This window comes from Leptodactylus fuscus, chromosome 1 (assembly GCF_031893055.1).
Source record: "Leptodactylus fuscus isolate aLepFus1 chromosome 1, aLepFus1.hap2, whole genome shotgun sequence".
Taxonomy (NCBI): domain Eukaryota; kingdom Metazoa; phylum Chordata; class Amphibia; order Anura; family Leptodactylidae; genus Leptodactylus; species Leptodactylus fuscus.
In genome coordinates this window covers 151,618,738-151,636,318 of record NC_134265.1, presented here as the reverse complement: position 1 = coordinate 151,636,318, position 17,581 = coordinate 151,618,738, and the positions used below count along the sequence as shown (strand labels likewise).

The 17,581-nt window shown below is 41.2% G+C and overlaps 1 protein-coding gene across 1 annotated transcript; it reads left to right on the top strand.

Annotated features, from left to right (window-relative positions):
- The first annotated feature begins 3,168 nt into the window (after positions 1 to 3,168).
- LOC142194412 (cytochrome P450 1A1-like) lies at positions 3,169 to 16,822 on the top strand. Its single transcript, XM_075263538.1, has 6 exons — positions 3,169 to 3,966; positions 8,120 to 8,243; positions 9,114 to 9,203; positions 9,897 to 10,020; positions 14,026 to 14,112; positions 16,357 to 16,822. Exons 1-6 carry the CDS (start codon positions 3,193 to 3,195, stop codon positions 16,637 to 16,639), a joined length of 1,482 nt encoding a protein of 493 aa, XP_075119639.1. The 5' UTR covers positions 3,169 to 3,192; the 3' UTR covers positions 16,640 to 16,822.
- The last annotated feature ends 759 nt before the right edge of the window (positions 16,823 to 17,581 follow it).

The window sequence follows — 17,581 nt, the reverse complement described above, 5'->3', positions numbered from 1 at the left end:
GGTGCAGACATATTTGCTATTCTTTAAATATGGCAATAGAAAAGGGGATATTCAGTACATCTCCAGTGGGGTGGAAAAACGCCTGAAGCACATTTCGCCTGCACTCGGCTTCATCAGGAGGCAAAAGGTGTCAGGAGGTTTTGCCTTCTGACGAAGCCGAGTGCAGGCGAAACGCGCATCAGGCGTTTTTCCACCCCACTGGAGATGTACTGAATATCCCCTTTTCATTTGAATGGGTTTGAAAAGTGTGGGGCCGTGAGCGCTGGTGAGCGTTTTGTGTGCTCCGTGGCGAAACCGTTTTTTTTTTAACCGGGCAGAGAGTTGGACATGCAGGACTTTGTGTCCAGTTTAAAAAACCTCTACTTTTTACATGTTATCTGAATGTAGCTTTAACAAGGGGAAACTATTATACCTTTTTCTCTGTAAAACCACTTAGGTGGAACCGTCAGCATATAAGGGGTTAAATGGCAAGTATGCGTTCTATCTGATGAGGAAACGTCCATGGTACGACCTCCTCTGGGGTCATCTGAAGTGAATAATAAAATCCTTCTCCGCTCCCTGTATACTGTCAGCTGCACATGTTCTCCTGCACACTTGTTAAAGTGAAAGCAGCGAGTATATGTAGCTCCACTTTAACCAGTGATATTTCAAAATCCAGGTGGGCTAAACACATTATTACCTGAATTTCTAACTTTTTAGAAGGAGTCTGTTGGCAATAAATTGGTTCTAAACCTTATCACAGTACCTTGTAGATATGTTTCTACAGTTTCCAAATAGGCCTCTGTTATTCAACGTTGAGGACCAATTTTCATGTAAGTCAGAATTTTATTCATATGCTAATAAAGTGAAAGAGCATTGTGTGTGGTAGTGGTTGGGGGAGGGGGTGATTTAGCTGGTCTGCACTTTGGTTTCAGTTCCAGATTCCCAGACAAACGGTATTTTTTTCCTTATTTGCATATCAATAAAAATATACAAATATACAAAAATTTCACCTAATTTTTTATTGTATAAAAATTATGTAAAGTTCTGTTTAAGTAAAAATATTTCAGGTTCTTTAACAGCGCATTGCTTAACCAGATTCTCTGCATTGTATGTATGCAGTATGGGAAAGGACAGAGTCATAAGGTGCAAATACAAGATAATAGATATCTTTAGCAAGGAATGGGTTGGGCATGAGTACTTTGTCACACAAGGAAGCGTAGCATACAAACATGCCGTGCAAGTAGAAAAATGTGAAGCAGCAGAACAATAAAGAAAAAGAACTCTTTAACCTACACAACATACCAGTCAGGCTGGACGTGAAGATTACTATATCTAATTCCACTCACAGGTCTGCTGAATTTCTAGGAAATTAAACTGCATCATCATGACATCAGGTAAAAATAATATTACTTTTTACAATCGTGGTTTTCAATTCTATTGCTCTTTTACAACAAACTGCTACCTGATAAGGGAGGGACATAAGACATAAGTGCATGTGACCTGATTCTGCAGGAATCCATGTCGACAAACTAGAGCTGTAGACTTACAGTGCAAGCATGTGGCTAAGAATAGCTGCAATACGCACATGTAGTATTACTGGCACTTGTGGCTTGGGGATGGGAGCCATGATACTAGTAGTGTGGCATGTGGCCACTATGGCCATCGATTGGCTGCTTTGGTCACATGCTGTCTTCATGTAAATAGACTGGAAAGACCAGTGGAGAACAGTAATAGAGCTCTATCAGAACTGGCTAATGAGGTTATTAATGATATTTCCATGCTCCAGTATTTGCATTTTTTAAATATTTTTGTGAGTGGTATGCTATTAGAATTAAAAAAAAAATCTTGGAAAAGCAACTTTAGGCCCTGTTCCCACAGAGTATCATAATCACGTGTCAGAGTGAGCGCTTCAAAACAGAATCCCATTGACTTCAATGGGTTCTGTTTAATGCGCGTAACACATTGAAATCAATAGGTTAAAAAGCCTCCCACTGTTTTCAATGTGTAGCGCACGTAAGACGTAACTCATTGAAGTCAATGGGATTCTGTTTTGAAGCGCTCACTCTGACAGTTTACATATCAGAATGAGCGGCGCATTACTCCGCGGGAACGGGGCCTTAGCTTTCATGTTGAAGTTGAAACACAGCACAATTTTTTATTTTTCTTATATTTTAACCCCTTCCCAACATCCACCGTATTATTATGATAGATTCCGGGTGTTTAAATATGGCGGCTATTTGGGAGTTGGGCGGCTACCATAGCCGCCGGTGTCTACTGTTTTATACAGTAGACACCCAGCACTAATGCCCCCGGTCAGTGCCTGCATCGATCGCAGGCATTAACCCCTCCGGTGCCTCGGTCAAAGTTGACCGAGGTGCCATTTTTCTGGTATCGCCATTTTTCCTGTAAATGCTGGCACCCAGAGTAATCTCCAGGGTCGGCGTCACGTTGCTATGACAGTCAGAGCCTTCTGAAGGCTCCCCGGCCTGTCATTCTATTTCTTCTATTGCAGGCTATGCTAGGTAGCCTGCAATAGAAGAGCCGGTAGGTAGCCTGCAATAGAAGAGCAATTTTCCAATGCATTATTTTCCAATGCATTAGCATACCCAAAAATGGTATAAATAAAAAGTACACCCGGCCCCGCAAAAAAAGACGCCCTATACATCCCCCTACACTGAAGTATAAAAAAATTACGGGTGTCAGAATATGATGACTTGTAGAAAAAAAATGTTTTAACACAGTTTAGAATTTTTGTTAAGGGGTTAAAATGTAAAGAAAACCATATAAATTTGGTATCCCTGGAATCATACCAAAACATAGAATACAGGTGGCATGTCATTTTGGCGGCACAGTGAACACCGTGAAAACAATGCCCATAAGAAAGTTGCACAAATGCATTTTTTCTTCAAATCCACCCCATTCTGATTTTTTTCCAGCTTCCCAGTACATTGTACAGAATAATTAATGGTAGCAACATGAAGAAAGAAAAATTTGTTCAGCGAACATTAAGACCTCATATAGTGGAAAAATAAAAGAGTTATGGGGTTTGGAAGGGGGGGGATTCGAAAATGAAAATCAAAAAATGCCGTTGGCGAGAAGGGGGTTAAACAACATTATTTTTTTCATAAAAGGCAAACTAGATCCAATTTAAATAATTTCATGCATTTCTTTACAGCTGCCTATTTCCTGGGAGACTTTCTGTCATTTAATATGACTACTCTGCTGCTTGCGTCTATTATTTTACTTGTTTTGAGATTGAGAAAACAGAAAATGTCTCTGCCAGGTCCTTGGACATTGCCTATTTTTGGAAATTTTTTCCAGATTGGAGACCAAGCCCATAAATCCCTTACAAAAATGAGGGACACGTATGGAGATGTTTTCCTCATTAAGTTAGGCATGATGCCAGTGGTCGTTGTCAGTGGGTTTGAAACAGTGAAAAAAGTTCTTGGTAAACAAGGAGAACATTTTGCCAACAGGCCCAACATGTATTCGTTTTCACTACTGGCTGATGGAAAAAGTATGACATTTTCAGAAAAGTATGGTGATGCCTGGAAAACCCATAAGAAGATTATGAGAAATACTCTGAGGACTCTTTCCAAGTCAGAAGCAAATTCCTTGAATCACTCCTGTCGTCTCGAAGAATATGTTTGCGCTGAAGCATCGGACTTAGTTAACAGAATGGAACAACTGTCTAAAAATCATGGCAAATTCAACCCATTCCCTTTAATAACTTTGACCGTTGCCAATGTGGTATGTGCCCTGTGCTTTGGTAACAGGAATAACCATAATGACAAAGAATTTCTCCGCATCATAGAGATTAATAATGATGTCCAAAAAGCATCTGGGGCAGGACTTCTGGCTGATTTTATTCCTATTTTCAAGTTTCTTCCATCAAAAGAATTAAAGGAGCTGAAAAAATTTGTACAGTCTTTTAATGATTTTATAGCTAAATCGGTACAAGAACATTATGCATCTCATGATGAGGTAAGGAAATAGCAATGGTGGACTTTTTCAATACATATGCCAGATTAATATCTTACTTATTAGATTATACAGAAGGTAATCTACATACTCTTAATTATGTGATGTGTGCAATAAGTTCTAAACAAACTGAATGTCCAGTTACTTGAGACATCCATCTAGTAGTGTATTAGACCTCTTCGGCCTTCATAAGCATGGTAATTTGTCATGACATACACAAACATCATCCACAGGTTAAATCAGAAGACCTATGGTGTACCAAGATAACACTCCACTAACCAACACTACTCCAGTCTCAACCTTGACAACTGACAGTAAGGAGGCATTTAGGGCTAGTTCACATGGGGAGCGGATTGGCGGATTTTGGTCTTGATTGTGAAGCGGAAAGCTGCGTCACAATAGGGCCAAAATGCGCCTGCCACAACTGTCATGGCTTCCGACAGTTGCGGCTTCCTGCTCCAGAGTAGGCCCAAATAAATGGGCCTAGGCCAGAGGGTGCTACCGCGAGGCGGACGCTGGGGCTGAACCAGCCGCAGAATCCGCCTGAGAAAAGGGCAGCTTGCTTCTTTTTTCCATGAGCAGCATGTTGCCACTCATGGAAAAAAGTAAGCTAGCGGCAGTGGCGGATCCAGGGTTTGCAGGGCCCTGGGCAATTGACTTTGGCGGGGCCCTACTTACCGGGGAGTCTCGCACTTCTAACCTGTACCTCCCAACTGTTGAAGACTAGAAAGAGGGAATAAAACGTGCAGCAAATTAGACCCCGCCCACTTTTATGTTGACTCCGCCCATTCTCATTCATTTTTCGTGTGATTCCACACAGTATAATCCTCCTACAGTCACCCGTAAAAATATGTCCCCCCTCCATCTCTACCCCATATTCATATACACCCTTAATCTACCCCTAGTTTCATGTCCCCTCCTCTACCTCTGTCCCCAGTTACATTCCATTCTCCCCCTTTATCTGCCCACAGTTTCCTGTCCCCCCCGTCTCTGCCCCAGTGTCATGCTGATCTCCCCCCTTCATCTGCCCCAGTGTCATGCCATTCTCCCCCCTTCATCTGCCCCAATGTCATGCCATTCTTCCCCCCATTCATCTGCCCCAGTGTCATGCCATTCTCCCCCCTTCAATTGCCCCAGTGTCATGTCGTTCTCCCCCCTTCATCTGCCCCAGTGTCATGCCATTCTCTCCCCTTCATCTGCCCCAGTGTCATGCTGTTCTCCCCCTCCATCTGCCCCAGTGTCATGCCGTTCTCCCTCCGTTCATCTGCCCCAGCGTCATACTGTTCTCTCCCCCTTCATCTGCCACAGTGTCATGCCGTTCTCCCCCCCATCTGCCCCCAGTTTCATGGGCCCACTACATTATTTTCCACCTAAATGTTTAACACACAAAAAAAACACACTCACCTTCCCTCGCTCCCCCGCAGCTCTCTCCCTCATACACATATTGTAGGCGCGATGTGACGTCATTACATCACGGCTACAAATACCGTAGCTCAGCGTTAAAGCAGGAGCTGACAGCTCATGCTTTAAACACCTATGTATTCAGCTCATCGGCGACCGGGACCATTTCGTTAGGTCCGGGCCGCGCCGCAGGGCCCCGCTGGGTGCGGGGCCCCGGGCGGTTGCCCGGCTCGCTCGGCCCTGGATCCGCCCCTGGCTAGCGGTCCACATAGCCCTCCATTGTGAGTGGGTGGATTCTGACGTGGATTCGGCGCCAAAATCCGCCCCCTTTTGCCCCGTGTGAATGACACTTTACACTTGCACCACTGTCCGTCCACCATGATTCTGCCAAAATTGCAGGAAAAACAGTTTGGGGATGGCTTGCCCAAACTGAATTTCTGAAGGTAAAATTAACATTTTACATATTTCAAAGACAATTTCTCCAGTGTTTTCTTTCTTGTAATGTCTGAATGAGATTAATAAAAATCTCATTCACTGCCTATTTTCTCAGAACAATTCCCCATCTTCCCTGACCACTATTGTAGACAAACTATTAAAATCCACAGGATTACTAATCCCGGATCATACCATTCTCTGTGGACAAGTAAATCCAACAAGTTTGGTGAGGACACACTGGATTTTTACATTCTAATATAGATCCACACTAAAACTTGTTTATGTATCTAATTTCTATACAGGAAGACTCTAATCATAAAGGGGCAGTGTCTCTAATACAGTGACCTTTCAGGGTATATGTCAAATGTAAATTTATATTATAGATGTTTAACACTGAATTCTTATATAGCAAAGAAAGGAGTGGTTTAACATAATAGCTACAGCCACAATATATTTAGATAAACCTAGATGATGATACCAATTCTACAACCCAAAAGTTAAAAGTAGCAAAATATTAAGGAGTCACTGCTAAAGTTACACAGTCACACTCACAAAGTCATTGGGATGAAGCATATAACAATTTTATTCCAAAGTTTTCCAAAATAAACCCAAACTACTGCATAGTTTTCATGCAGGACTTTTTGCAATGGTACCATATAACATACAGACATATATAGAGTAACCTATGCAATTGCAAATGTCTGCTTTTGACTGCAATAAAAAATGTATACCATGCAGTGTCCTTTTTATGCAGTTGTATTGAAACGTACATTACTTTCTGATATATATGCACTGAGGCTGTGTGTTACTATGTGTAAGGGGGTCAGACCTTTAAAGGATTATTGGTCCTATAACTGTAAGCAACATAACCAACATCAACTTCTTTTTAACATTTCCAAGGATACAAAGGAAGCATTGGCAGTTTTGCAGCTTCTTACACATGTAGCCCAACTAAACATAAGTCATAAGGACATCCTTTATGGCATAAGCCTGTTTAATAAAGTCTATGGGCATGTTTACCTTACATGTTGGGAGGTTTCCGACTAGGTAAGCAGATATATGCCAAGTGTATATACCCAGCAGAATATATTTATATATCTACAGAAGTTTAATAACACCAAATACTGTACTGTACAGTTAATGTAATCCCTAAGTACCGTATTTTTCGGACTATAAGACGCACTTTTTTTCCCCAAAATTTGGGGGGAAAAGAAGGGTGCGTCTTATAGTCTGAATGTGGCCACCTGGCATCCGCTGTAATAGAGAGACGGATGCCAGCAAGGGATAGACGCCAGCACAGGTGCCGGGGCCTGAGACATCGCTGCGCTCCTCTACCCTGCATGAAGCCAGCAGCAGCAGCGGCAGCGGCGATGCTATTCCGCTCCTCCATCCCCCCGCCGCTGGCTTCATGCAGGGCAGAGGAGCGTAGCGATGTCTCAGGCCCCGGCACCTGTGATGGCTGCTATCCCTTGCCGGAATCCGCCTCTGTAGTACAGCGGATGCCGGGTCAGTATCGGTGGCCCCTTCTCCCCCGGGGCCGGTCCCCACCGGCCCCGTACCTGTGAAGTTGCAGGCCGGCTCCTGCGCGGCGATATCGCAAGAGCCGACCTGTTCGGGTGACAGCCGGGAGCCTAATGAGGCTCCCAGGCCTGTCACTGCTATATATTAGTATTGCGGCTGGGTCTATGACTAGCCGTAATACTAATATACAGAATGTCCCATAGACGGCAATACAGTTGTATTGCCGTCTATGGGACTTGCAATCAAGTGACCGCAGGTTCAAGCCCCCGGGGGGGGGGAACAAAATAGTAAAAAAATAAATAAAAAAAAAGCTTTAAAAATATGAAATAAATAAAAGTTCTAAATCACCTCCTGTCCCTAGAATATATATATATATAAAAGTAGAAAATCATATATCATAAACCACCGGGTTTTTTTTCAATGCAAGGTGATCTAAGCAATAGATATTCCCCAAAATGGTATAACTAAAAAGTACAGCTGGCCCTGCAAAAAAAAAAAAAAACCCAACACTCTATACATCCCCGTACAGCTGCAAGGTCACCTGTCAATGTGGCCTTGCAGCTGTTGCAAAACTACAACTCCCATATATTAAATATTTTACCATTTTTTGCTTCAACATTTTTTTTCCCTATTTTCCTCCTCTAAAACCTAGGTGCGTCTTATAGTCCGAAAAATACGGTAAATTTCTAGCTTCACAGCTGGTATGCAGGGCTGAATACACCATACAATGTGCAGATTTCAATTCTAATTCTAAAGTTTATATACAATATTAATTTTATGTTTTCATTCATTTTTCTAGAATAATATCAGAGATATAACAGATGCCCTCATAAAATTGTGCAATGACAAAGATAAAACTGATAAATGTGACAAATTAAGCAATGAACAGATTATATCAACAGTGATTGACATCTTTGGTGCAGGTACAGTCTTAGATTTCGCTTACTTGCTGCTTTTGTACATTATTAAGAATTGTGGGAAGCATAATATTCTCCGACTTAATATAAAGTTTCCTTGTGTACAATATATATCTCATACACAATTGTGGTTACTAAGAAGCTACTTATTCTGGAGTCTTATTAAAAAGTAAATACAATTGAACATTTTTGAGGCCAATTTATTTAATTGGGGAGGTTGTCAGAGTGTGAGCATTTCAGTTATATAGCCCAGGGTCTTCCATGCTGTCTATTAGATTATATTGTAAAGGACTATGGTCATATCTATAAATGTCTCACAATTATTAGCAGATTATCCACCAGTGAGGGATCTTTAATAAGCCATAAATTAGGTGGTCAATAGCTACTCCACTCTGTCTTTGCATATGCAGTTGGAAAACAAGGGTCCCACATACTATTTTTTATAGCATCCCTCATATATATATATATATATATATATATATATATATATATATTTAATGTATATTGTGAGCCCCATATAGGGATCACAATGTACATTTTTTTCCTATCAGTAGGTCTTTGTATTATGGGAGGAAATCCATGCAAACACGGGGAGAACATACAAATTCCTTGCAGATGTTGTTCCTGGCAGGATTCGAGCCCAGGACTCCAGTGCTCCAAGGCTGCAGTGCTAACCACTGAGCCACTGTGTAGCCCCTCCTCTTATATTATTGTTCACCACTGAACAATAATGACCCCATGTATAGCCACCATATTGCGAGCCTGGCTTAACCTACAAATGTAATTGTCCTATATAAAAGCAACACGTTTTTAACACTGCCTGTTGAGTAAAAGTTTTGTTTCTCTGAATAACCAAGATGTTATTTTTCTATTAAGGCTTTGAGACAATATCCTCCGGATTACTGTGGTGTATGTTGTACTTGTTAAAGTATCCAAACAATCAAGAAAAAATTCAGAAGGAAATTGGTACGGAATTTACGTAATTGTTCAAATATTTCATAAAAGTAATCTTTTACTATGACCTACCCTATTATAAATCAATGTATAAAAGAAAATCCTGAAAGAAGCTAATGGACGCAGGTGAGAACCAGATACTATGAGCAAATTCGCATTCGCTGCCTCTCATCTTGTTCACTTTGCCAGTCAGAAGTTTGAAGCGTTCTGCTAATGACATCTCTGATGAGGTAATGGGGTTGTTAAGTAGTTCGGGAACAGATTTACCACTTCACCTGTCTACTGGCTTATTCTAGAAGTGCATTCAAAGACTCAGCACTCATCTCTGGGGGGTAGAGCAAGCCCCATGTCTGTACAACACTATACAAGTGTACTGTCAGGGGGGCGTTCCCCACTGTCCAGCAATGATGCTAGGCTGTAAAGTCCACCCTCATGACAGTACAGTGATAAAGGTAGCACAAAGTAATGGCACCATTGTCTCACACAGTTTTGTAATGGTATCTAACATGCCGATGTTAGAGGACATAACAGATCCTCTTGAAGGTGCTATTACACATAATCGAAATGAATAGCTATACATGCATGTGAAATGTCTGATTATATAAAAAAATATGTGTATTTGTCAATATTGCATGTTTGATAATATAATATGTACAGTGCATTTATTAATTAAATAGCAACTAGATAGAATGTTTGTCTCCTCAGATGAGATTATTGGAACAAGCAGATCACCCAGATTTGAAGACAGAAAAAATTTGCATTACACTGAAGCATTTATCAATGAAGTTCTAAGACATTCATCTTTTGTACCATTCACGATTCCACACTGGTATGCATACACAGTCATATGTCAATGAGATTGTCTTATCATAAAATAAAAGCTCTAAACCTTTTTCATAATTTACAGATTCAGATTAGAAGTAAAGCAATGTACAATATGAATCGGATATACAGTACAGACCAAAAGTTTGGACACTCCTTCTCACTCAAAGAGTTTTCTGTATTTCCATGACTATGAAAATTGTAGATTCACACTGAAGGCATCAAAACTATAAATTAACACATGTGGAATTATATACTTAACAAAAAAGTGTGAAACTGAAAATATAGCTTATATTCTAGGTTCTTCAAAGCAGCCACCTTTTGCTTTGATTACTGCTTTGTGAACTCTTTGCATTTTCTTGATGAGCTTCAAGAGGTAGTCACCTGAAATGGTCTTCCAACAGTCTTGAAGGAGTTCCCAGAGATGCTTAGCACTTGTTGGCCCTTTTGCCTTCACTCTGCGGTCCAGCTCACCCCAAACCATCTCGATTGGGTTCAGGTCTGGTGATTGTGGAGACCAGGTCATCTGCCGTAGCACCCCATCACTCTCCTTCTTGGTCAAATAGCCCTTACACAGCCTGGTGGTGTGTTTGGGGTCATTGTCCTATTAAAAAATAAATGATGGTCCAACTAAACGCAAACTGGATGGAATAGCATGCCGCTGCACGATGCTGTGGTAGCCATGCTGGTTCAGTATGCCTTTAATTTTGAATAAATCCCCAACAGTTTCACCAGCAAAGCACCCCCACACCATCACACCTACTCCATGCTTCACGGTAGGAACCAGGCATGTAGAGTCCATCCGTTCACCTTTTCTGTGTCCCACAAAGACACGGTGGGTGGAACCAAAGATCTTAAATTTGGACTCATCAGACCAAAGAACAGATTTCCACTGGTTTAATATCCATTCCTTGTGTTCTTTAGCCCAAACAAGTCTCTTCTGCTTGTTGCTTGTCCTTAGCAGTGGTTTTCTAGCAGCTATTTTACCATGAAGGCCTGCTGCACAAAGTCTCCTCTTAGTTGTTGTAGAGATGTGTCTACTGCTAGAACTCTGTGTGGCATTGACCTGGTCTCTAATCTGAGCTGCTGTTAACCTGCGATTTCTGAGGCTGGTGACTCGGATGAACTTATCCTCCACAGCAGAGGTGACTTGACTCTTGGTCTTCCTTTCCTGGGGCGGTCCTCATGTGAGACAGTTTCTTTGTAACACTTGATGGTTTTTGCAACTGCACTTGGGGACACTTTCAAAGTTTTCTCCATTTTTCGGACTGACTGACCTTCATTTCTTAAAGTAATGATGGCCACTCGTTTTTCTTTACTTAGCTGCTTTTTTTCTTGCCATAATACAAATTCTAACAGTCTATTCAGTAGGACTATCAGCTGTGTATCCACCTGACTTCTGCACAACACAACTGATGGTCCCAACCCCATTTATAAGGCAAGAAATCCCACTTATTAAACCTAACAGGGCACACCTGGGAAGTGAAAACCATTTCCGGTGACTACCTCTTGAAGCTCATCAAGAGAATGCCAAGAGTGTGCAAAGCAGGAATCAAAGAAAAAGGTGGCTACTTTGAAGAACCTAGAATATAAGACATATTTTCAGTTGTTTCACACTTTTTTGTTAACTATATAATTCCACGTGTGTCAATTCATAGTTTTGATGCCTTCAGTGTGAATCTACAATTTTCATAGTCATGAAAATACAGAAAACTCTTTGAATGAGAAGGTGTGTCCAAACTTTTGGTCTGTACTGTACCTTTCAAGTAGTTAAAGAGTTTGAGCTGGTATTGCAGCTCAACTCCCATTGAAATCATTGAATACCCAGTCCACATGTGAAATTAAAGCATTATTGGAGCAGACTAAGGCCGGGGCCCCACGAGACGTAAACGCTGCGATTTTCCCGCAGTGGAGACGCTGTAGGAAAAATCGCAGCGTTGTACAGTGCAGGCAAAGTGGATGGGATTCATGCGTTGCGGCTTTGAAAATCGCAGCATGTCAATTATATCTACGGAAATGCTGGCGGCTTTCCCGTAGATATAATGTTAAGAGAAAGTCTGCAGAGGAAAACTCTGTGAACTTTCTCTTAAAAGCGCTGCGGAAAGAACCGCAATGCGATCACGCAGTGGTTCTTCCCGCAGCGCTTTAGTGCTGCGGATATGACCCGTGGGGCCTTAGCCTAAGACAGACTTGAAATCAATACTCAAAGGAATTAAAGCCTTTGTAGGGTTTTCCAAGACTAACTTATATATGACCTACCTATAGTATAAGTAATTAATATCAGATTGAAGTGGGTTTGACACTGAGGACTCCTACCAATCAGCTGTTTGAAGAGACCTCAGTGTCAGTGGGGTAACTAAAGTCTTGTGGGTGCCAGTGCAAACTTTTGTTTGGGGCGCCTACCCACTCCTTAGAGCGAATTATTGATAGTGACGATTATGGGTGCTGCAGCGATATCTCAAATACTTGAAAGGGAAACGGTTTTCGTACCAACAACTGCAGTTATCAAGAATACTGTGAGTGAGCAGTGCAGTGTTCGGCATGTAAACAATACTGGGACAGTATAATATGATCCACATCGACCCCACACAGTATTATATGTCTCACAGTGGCCTCCATAAAGTAGTATACGCTCCACATTGGCCCACACACAGTATTATATACTCCACAATGGCCCCAACACAGTATTATATGCTCCACAGTGGCCTCACTCAGTAGTATATGCTCCACAGTGGCTCCCTCACAGTATTATATGCATCCCTTTCCATTAACAATATGTATAGTGGTTGGGAGGCCAGGCTTTCCTTGACTGCTATCTTGGTGGTCCGGGACCCTGGCCATTTTCCAGCTGGCCGCAGGCTACATACTTCTCCATGCCTGGTTGCGGTTGCACCCCCTGCGACTACGATTGTTACGCCACTGCTCGGTGTTCACCAAGTACACCTCCATATATTGTAAAATGGCTGTGCTTGGTATTGCAACTCAGTTCCATTCACTTGGAGCTGAGCTGCAAACAGGCCATATTACTGATAGATAAGACCTCACATGGGCTTTCAACTTGAAGCATCACTAAGCCTGGGTTGGCCTCTGTGCGGTATCTCTTTTGGAGACTGTCACAGGAACCAGCTGAGAGAGAAATCCTGCATGGAGGATTTTTCTCTCCAACACTTTCATTTTTGAAAAGTTGGACCCCATTATTGTCCCAAACAACGAAGACCGCTGCACTAGTGTCAACCTAATGATACCAGAAACAAGCTAATATCTAGGTATCCAGGTTGTCGGACCTTCACCAATTTGAAATTGACAAGATCACCTATAATTTAGCCCCACAAAAATCCTTTAGACAAAGGCCTCACTTAGTGAGCCGCAGCCAAAAAGCGGTTTGAAAAGACAGCAGCAGAAATGCATTGCGCTATTTTCCACAGCGTTTTTCACAGACAGTCCGTAGAGTTTCTCTGTGGACTTTCTGTCCCTATTATATCTATTTCAAAACCATCAGTGTTTCCGTGGATATAATTGACATACTGTGATTTACAAAAATGAATTGCAGTATTTCTGCGGCAGATTTTTTTCTGCAATGTGTGTATGGGATTAGCCAGATTTCCATACACTTTGCAGATACTATAAAATGCTGCATTTGGCTCAAAATAATGCAGCAAAATCTGCAACAAAAAAATCTGTTTAGCCTCAGCCTTAACATATCTCTTGTCATTAGGGAGGGTTCACACGGTGTAACGTGATTTTGCGGCCGCAAACTAGTGCGGCGCATACGATCCCCGCTCCCATTGAAATCAATGGGAGCATGTACGGCCCGCAAAGGCTCCCGCGGCGTAGACGTGCCACATCACGCGGCACGTTACACCGTGTGAACCCTCCCTTAATATCATCTGTTTCTGTACATTTATAGCTTGACATTCACACAATTATAATAGTTTATTAGATATCATCACTGCAATAATGTCAATGTATTCTTTCAAGTTATAGCCTTCACTAAAGCTTTCTCTTTGTTTAGTACCGCTATGGACACCAACCTGAATGGATACTATATTCCGAAAGACACCTCAGTCTTTATAAACATGTACCAAGTAAATCATGACCAGTAAGTGTTAAATTATCACATACAAGATATTTCTATTAAACTATTTGTATATGTTGAATAAATGTTAGACTCAAATATTTAAACATTAAAGGGGTTGTCCCATCACAAAGATCCTATCTATACTGCTTGTTAATGTGGATATAAGACTTTTCCTAAATACACTGCTTCAGCAAAACTGCTTTGTTTGTCCACAATCTTACTTTATTCAATTCATTGTTGACACAGCCCTTGACTTATCTGCTCAAAAGTCAAGTGATGTATCTGCTGCTCTCAGGGGGGAGGGAGGAGGGGCTAAGTGCACGGGAGCGAGCCTGTGTTTCTAGCTATTCCTGTGTCTGCACCACGTGACCTTCCTGCTATCAGATAGGGGAGAGGAGCTGCTTTCATTTCTGAATGTCTTCTGTTCTCCCAGTTATCAGGCTAGCTAATTCAATTGTGTTCATTATGGCACAGACAGGCAGTCTCTGTATGTAACACAGAATGGAGTTGCTCCTGTCTGTACTTCATAGTCCAATATTGTGTATATAGTGTTTAAGGACCTTTGATGACATCATAGGCCCTTCAGCTGCCCCACAGGATCACGCTATATGATGGGCGGAGCTACATGCTAATTCGGGGGTGGAGCCAAACAGCAGGTTGCCTGTGAAACCCCGCCCATCAAATGATGTAAGAAACCAGGAAGAAAAAAGATTTTACAGCAGTGAAGACTGGTGAGTATGCGACGTGAGAATACCCCTTTAACCCCTATGGACACAGCCTGAAACCACCTTAACTCCTTCCCGCCCCAGGCATTTCTGTGATTTTGACTTTATGCCTTCCAAACCCCATAGACTTTTTGCTTTGAAGAAACCTCTACATATAGAGGTACAAACAAAACTAGTTGGTGTACTCTGAGCTATTCTTGCACAATTTGGCAGATGTTGGTGGAATCTAGACCTCCCTTTGGAACTAATCAGGGATTTGGATTCATCTCATCAATACAAATATTCTGCTTTGGGATATTACCCTCAATAAATCTGGCATGATTTTGAATAGGTGGTCAAAGTTGGGGACATCTGGGGTGGGCACTGTACATTATTTTTAAGATAATTTAAAAGCATGTCCTGTTCATGGCCATTCAATAAATGTTGTTGTTGTAAAAAAAAAAAAAAACCCATCTAATTCTTTATTAGTTTAGTTTAAAAGAATTTTGTGTAAAATTTATAAAATTATACAAGAGTGACAGAGAATCTGAGTCAGTAGGGAATATAGAAAATACGTGAGTGATACAAGATAAACCACTCATACAGCTATAAAACTTGCACTTTGCTGAGTACAGGGGGTGAGGGTGGTGAGTGTAGGGTGTGGTCTCTAATGAAGTGGAGGAGAGGAGGTCTGTAATCCTGTGGGGATGTGGCATACAGCTGTGTGTGGTACTCTCTTGTTTTGGCAAGATGGGGATAGAAAGGCCCTTAGCTGTACCCCTGAAAAGTGGTTAAGAAGGTGGGCATAGTTATCCTTCCAAAATGAAGTACTCCAGATTCATCAAATGTAGCTTTTTAAAAAGTTGCAAAAAAATTGTTGTATTCTTGCTCTAGCACCTGACAGTCATAGAAAGTGAAGTATGAACTGGAGCGAAGTGTTAGACTTAGGCCCCTTTCAAACAACAGAATTAGGCCCCATTCACACAACACAATTTACTGCTGATATGGGGATAAATTCTGACCCCAAATCATTGGCAATTTCTGCCTTGAGTCTACCTCCCATTGTTTTCAGTAGGAGGCAGAGATTGCAGTAAGACACTGAGAAAATACACATCCTGCGCGATCTTGCCGCAGAGTTCGCGGCTCGTGACTCCCCGCCGATTAGTCTCATTCATTTGGGCCTAATCACTGGTCAAGAGTCCCCAGAATGGCAATGCTCTTCTTTGGCATTCCTCCATGGGAACCAGAAAATGAAGAGGAATCCAAGGTGGATGACTGCCTAAAATTTCTCTTCCTTTTCCTATGTGTATATGGGACCTTAAAGTTGTGGCAAAAGTTAAAATAAATCAGTTGATCTGGTTTGATCTTGTTTTTTTACGTCATATCTCTTTGTCAATATTACAAATGTATCAGAAACAGATGTTTTGACACCTTGTGCTTGGAGTTAATCCCTTACCGTTACATTAAATTCTTTGGGCCAAAAATGTTCTGCTTATTAATTTGCATTAACTTCAGTATATTACTTTTCTTGACTTATGTATTTATGTTGCTTAACTTCTAGGACTGTATGGAGAGATGCCGACCTGTTCATCCCAGAAAGGTTTCTCGATAAGCATGGACACATTGAGAAAAGTTTGATTGACAAAGTGTTCATTTTTGGCATGGGAGTCCGGAAATGCTTGGGAGAAGATGTCGCTCGAAATGAAATGTTTATTTTTCTCACATCTATACTGCAACATCTTACATTAGTGAAGGACCCAGAAGCTGATTTGGATTTAACTCCTGTGTTTGGACTGACAATGAAACCAAAACCTTACAATCTCAGAACTGAAATTAGGATATAGTTGATTTATTTAGAAAAAATCTGATATTCCTCATAGTAGGTAAATTGACTGCTGCATTTCAGTGCAGAATTGTATTACTTGTGGAATGAAGCAATGATTGGTTGTTTTATGTATTAATAATGTGACTCATTTCTTGCCATAGGTTGCTATTACAGCTCCTTGGAGAAAGTATCTCCATTATATACCATCATATGAAACATATCACATTTAGTTTCCTCCTTTACTGTTTTAGAAACTGAATTTCTACTATGTACAGTACTAGGTACTATGTCTCTATGAAATACTAGATACACTATGGGATTCCATGTATCCGTATTACAGATCCATACATACAGAGACATAAATACAGCAGTGTGCATGGGGCTAGCAATCTCAAACTTAAATTTTAATAGATTGAGATTTCAATAATTAATGTGGCGATTTACCATGAAGGATAAAAAAAAATCCCATCCACATGGACTGATGAAATGGTGGCAGACTCTGGCCAGATTTTGGCATCACTCTTATGATTTTTCAACATGTGCATAGGGTTTGTACAGTCACCTTATGTCTGGATGGGATTTTCTTATCACTCCAAAACCATACCTTAGACCTACAGTCATGGCCAAAAGTTTTGAGAATGATACAAATATTAATTTTTACAAAGTCTACTGCTTCAGTTTTTCTAATGGAAATTTGCATATACTCCAGAATGTTATAAAGAGTGATCAACTTAACAGCAATTACTTGCAAAGTCAATATTTGCCTAGAAAATGAACTTTATCCCCCAAAACACATTTCAACATCATTGCAGCCCTGCCTTAAAAGGACCAGCTAACATCGTTTCAGTGATTGCTCCATTAACACAGGTGTGGGTGTTGATGAGGACAGGGCTGGAGATCAATCTGTCATGATTAAGTAAGAGAGACTCTTGGAGCAAGGCCTGGTCTCAAGGAGGGCAGC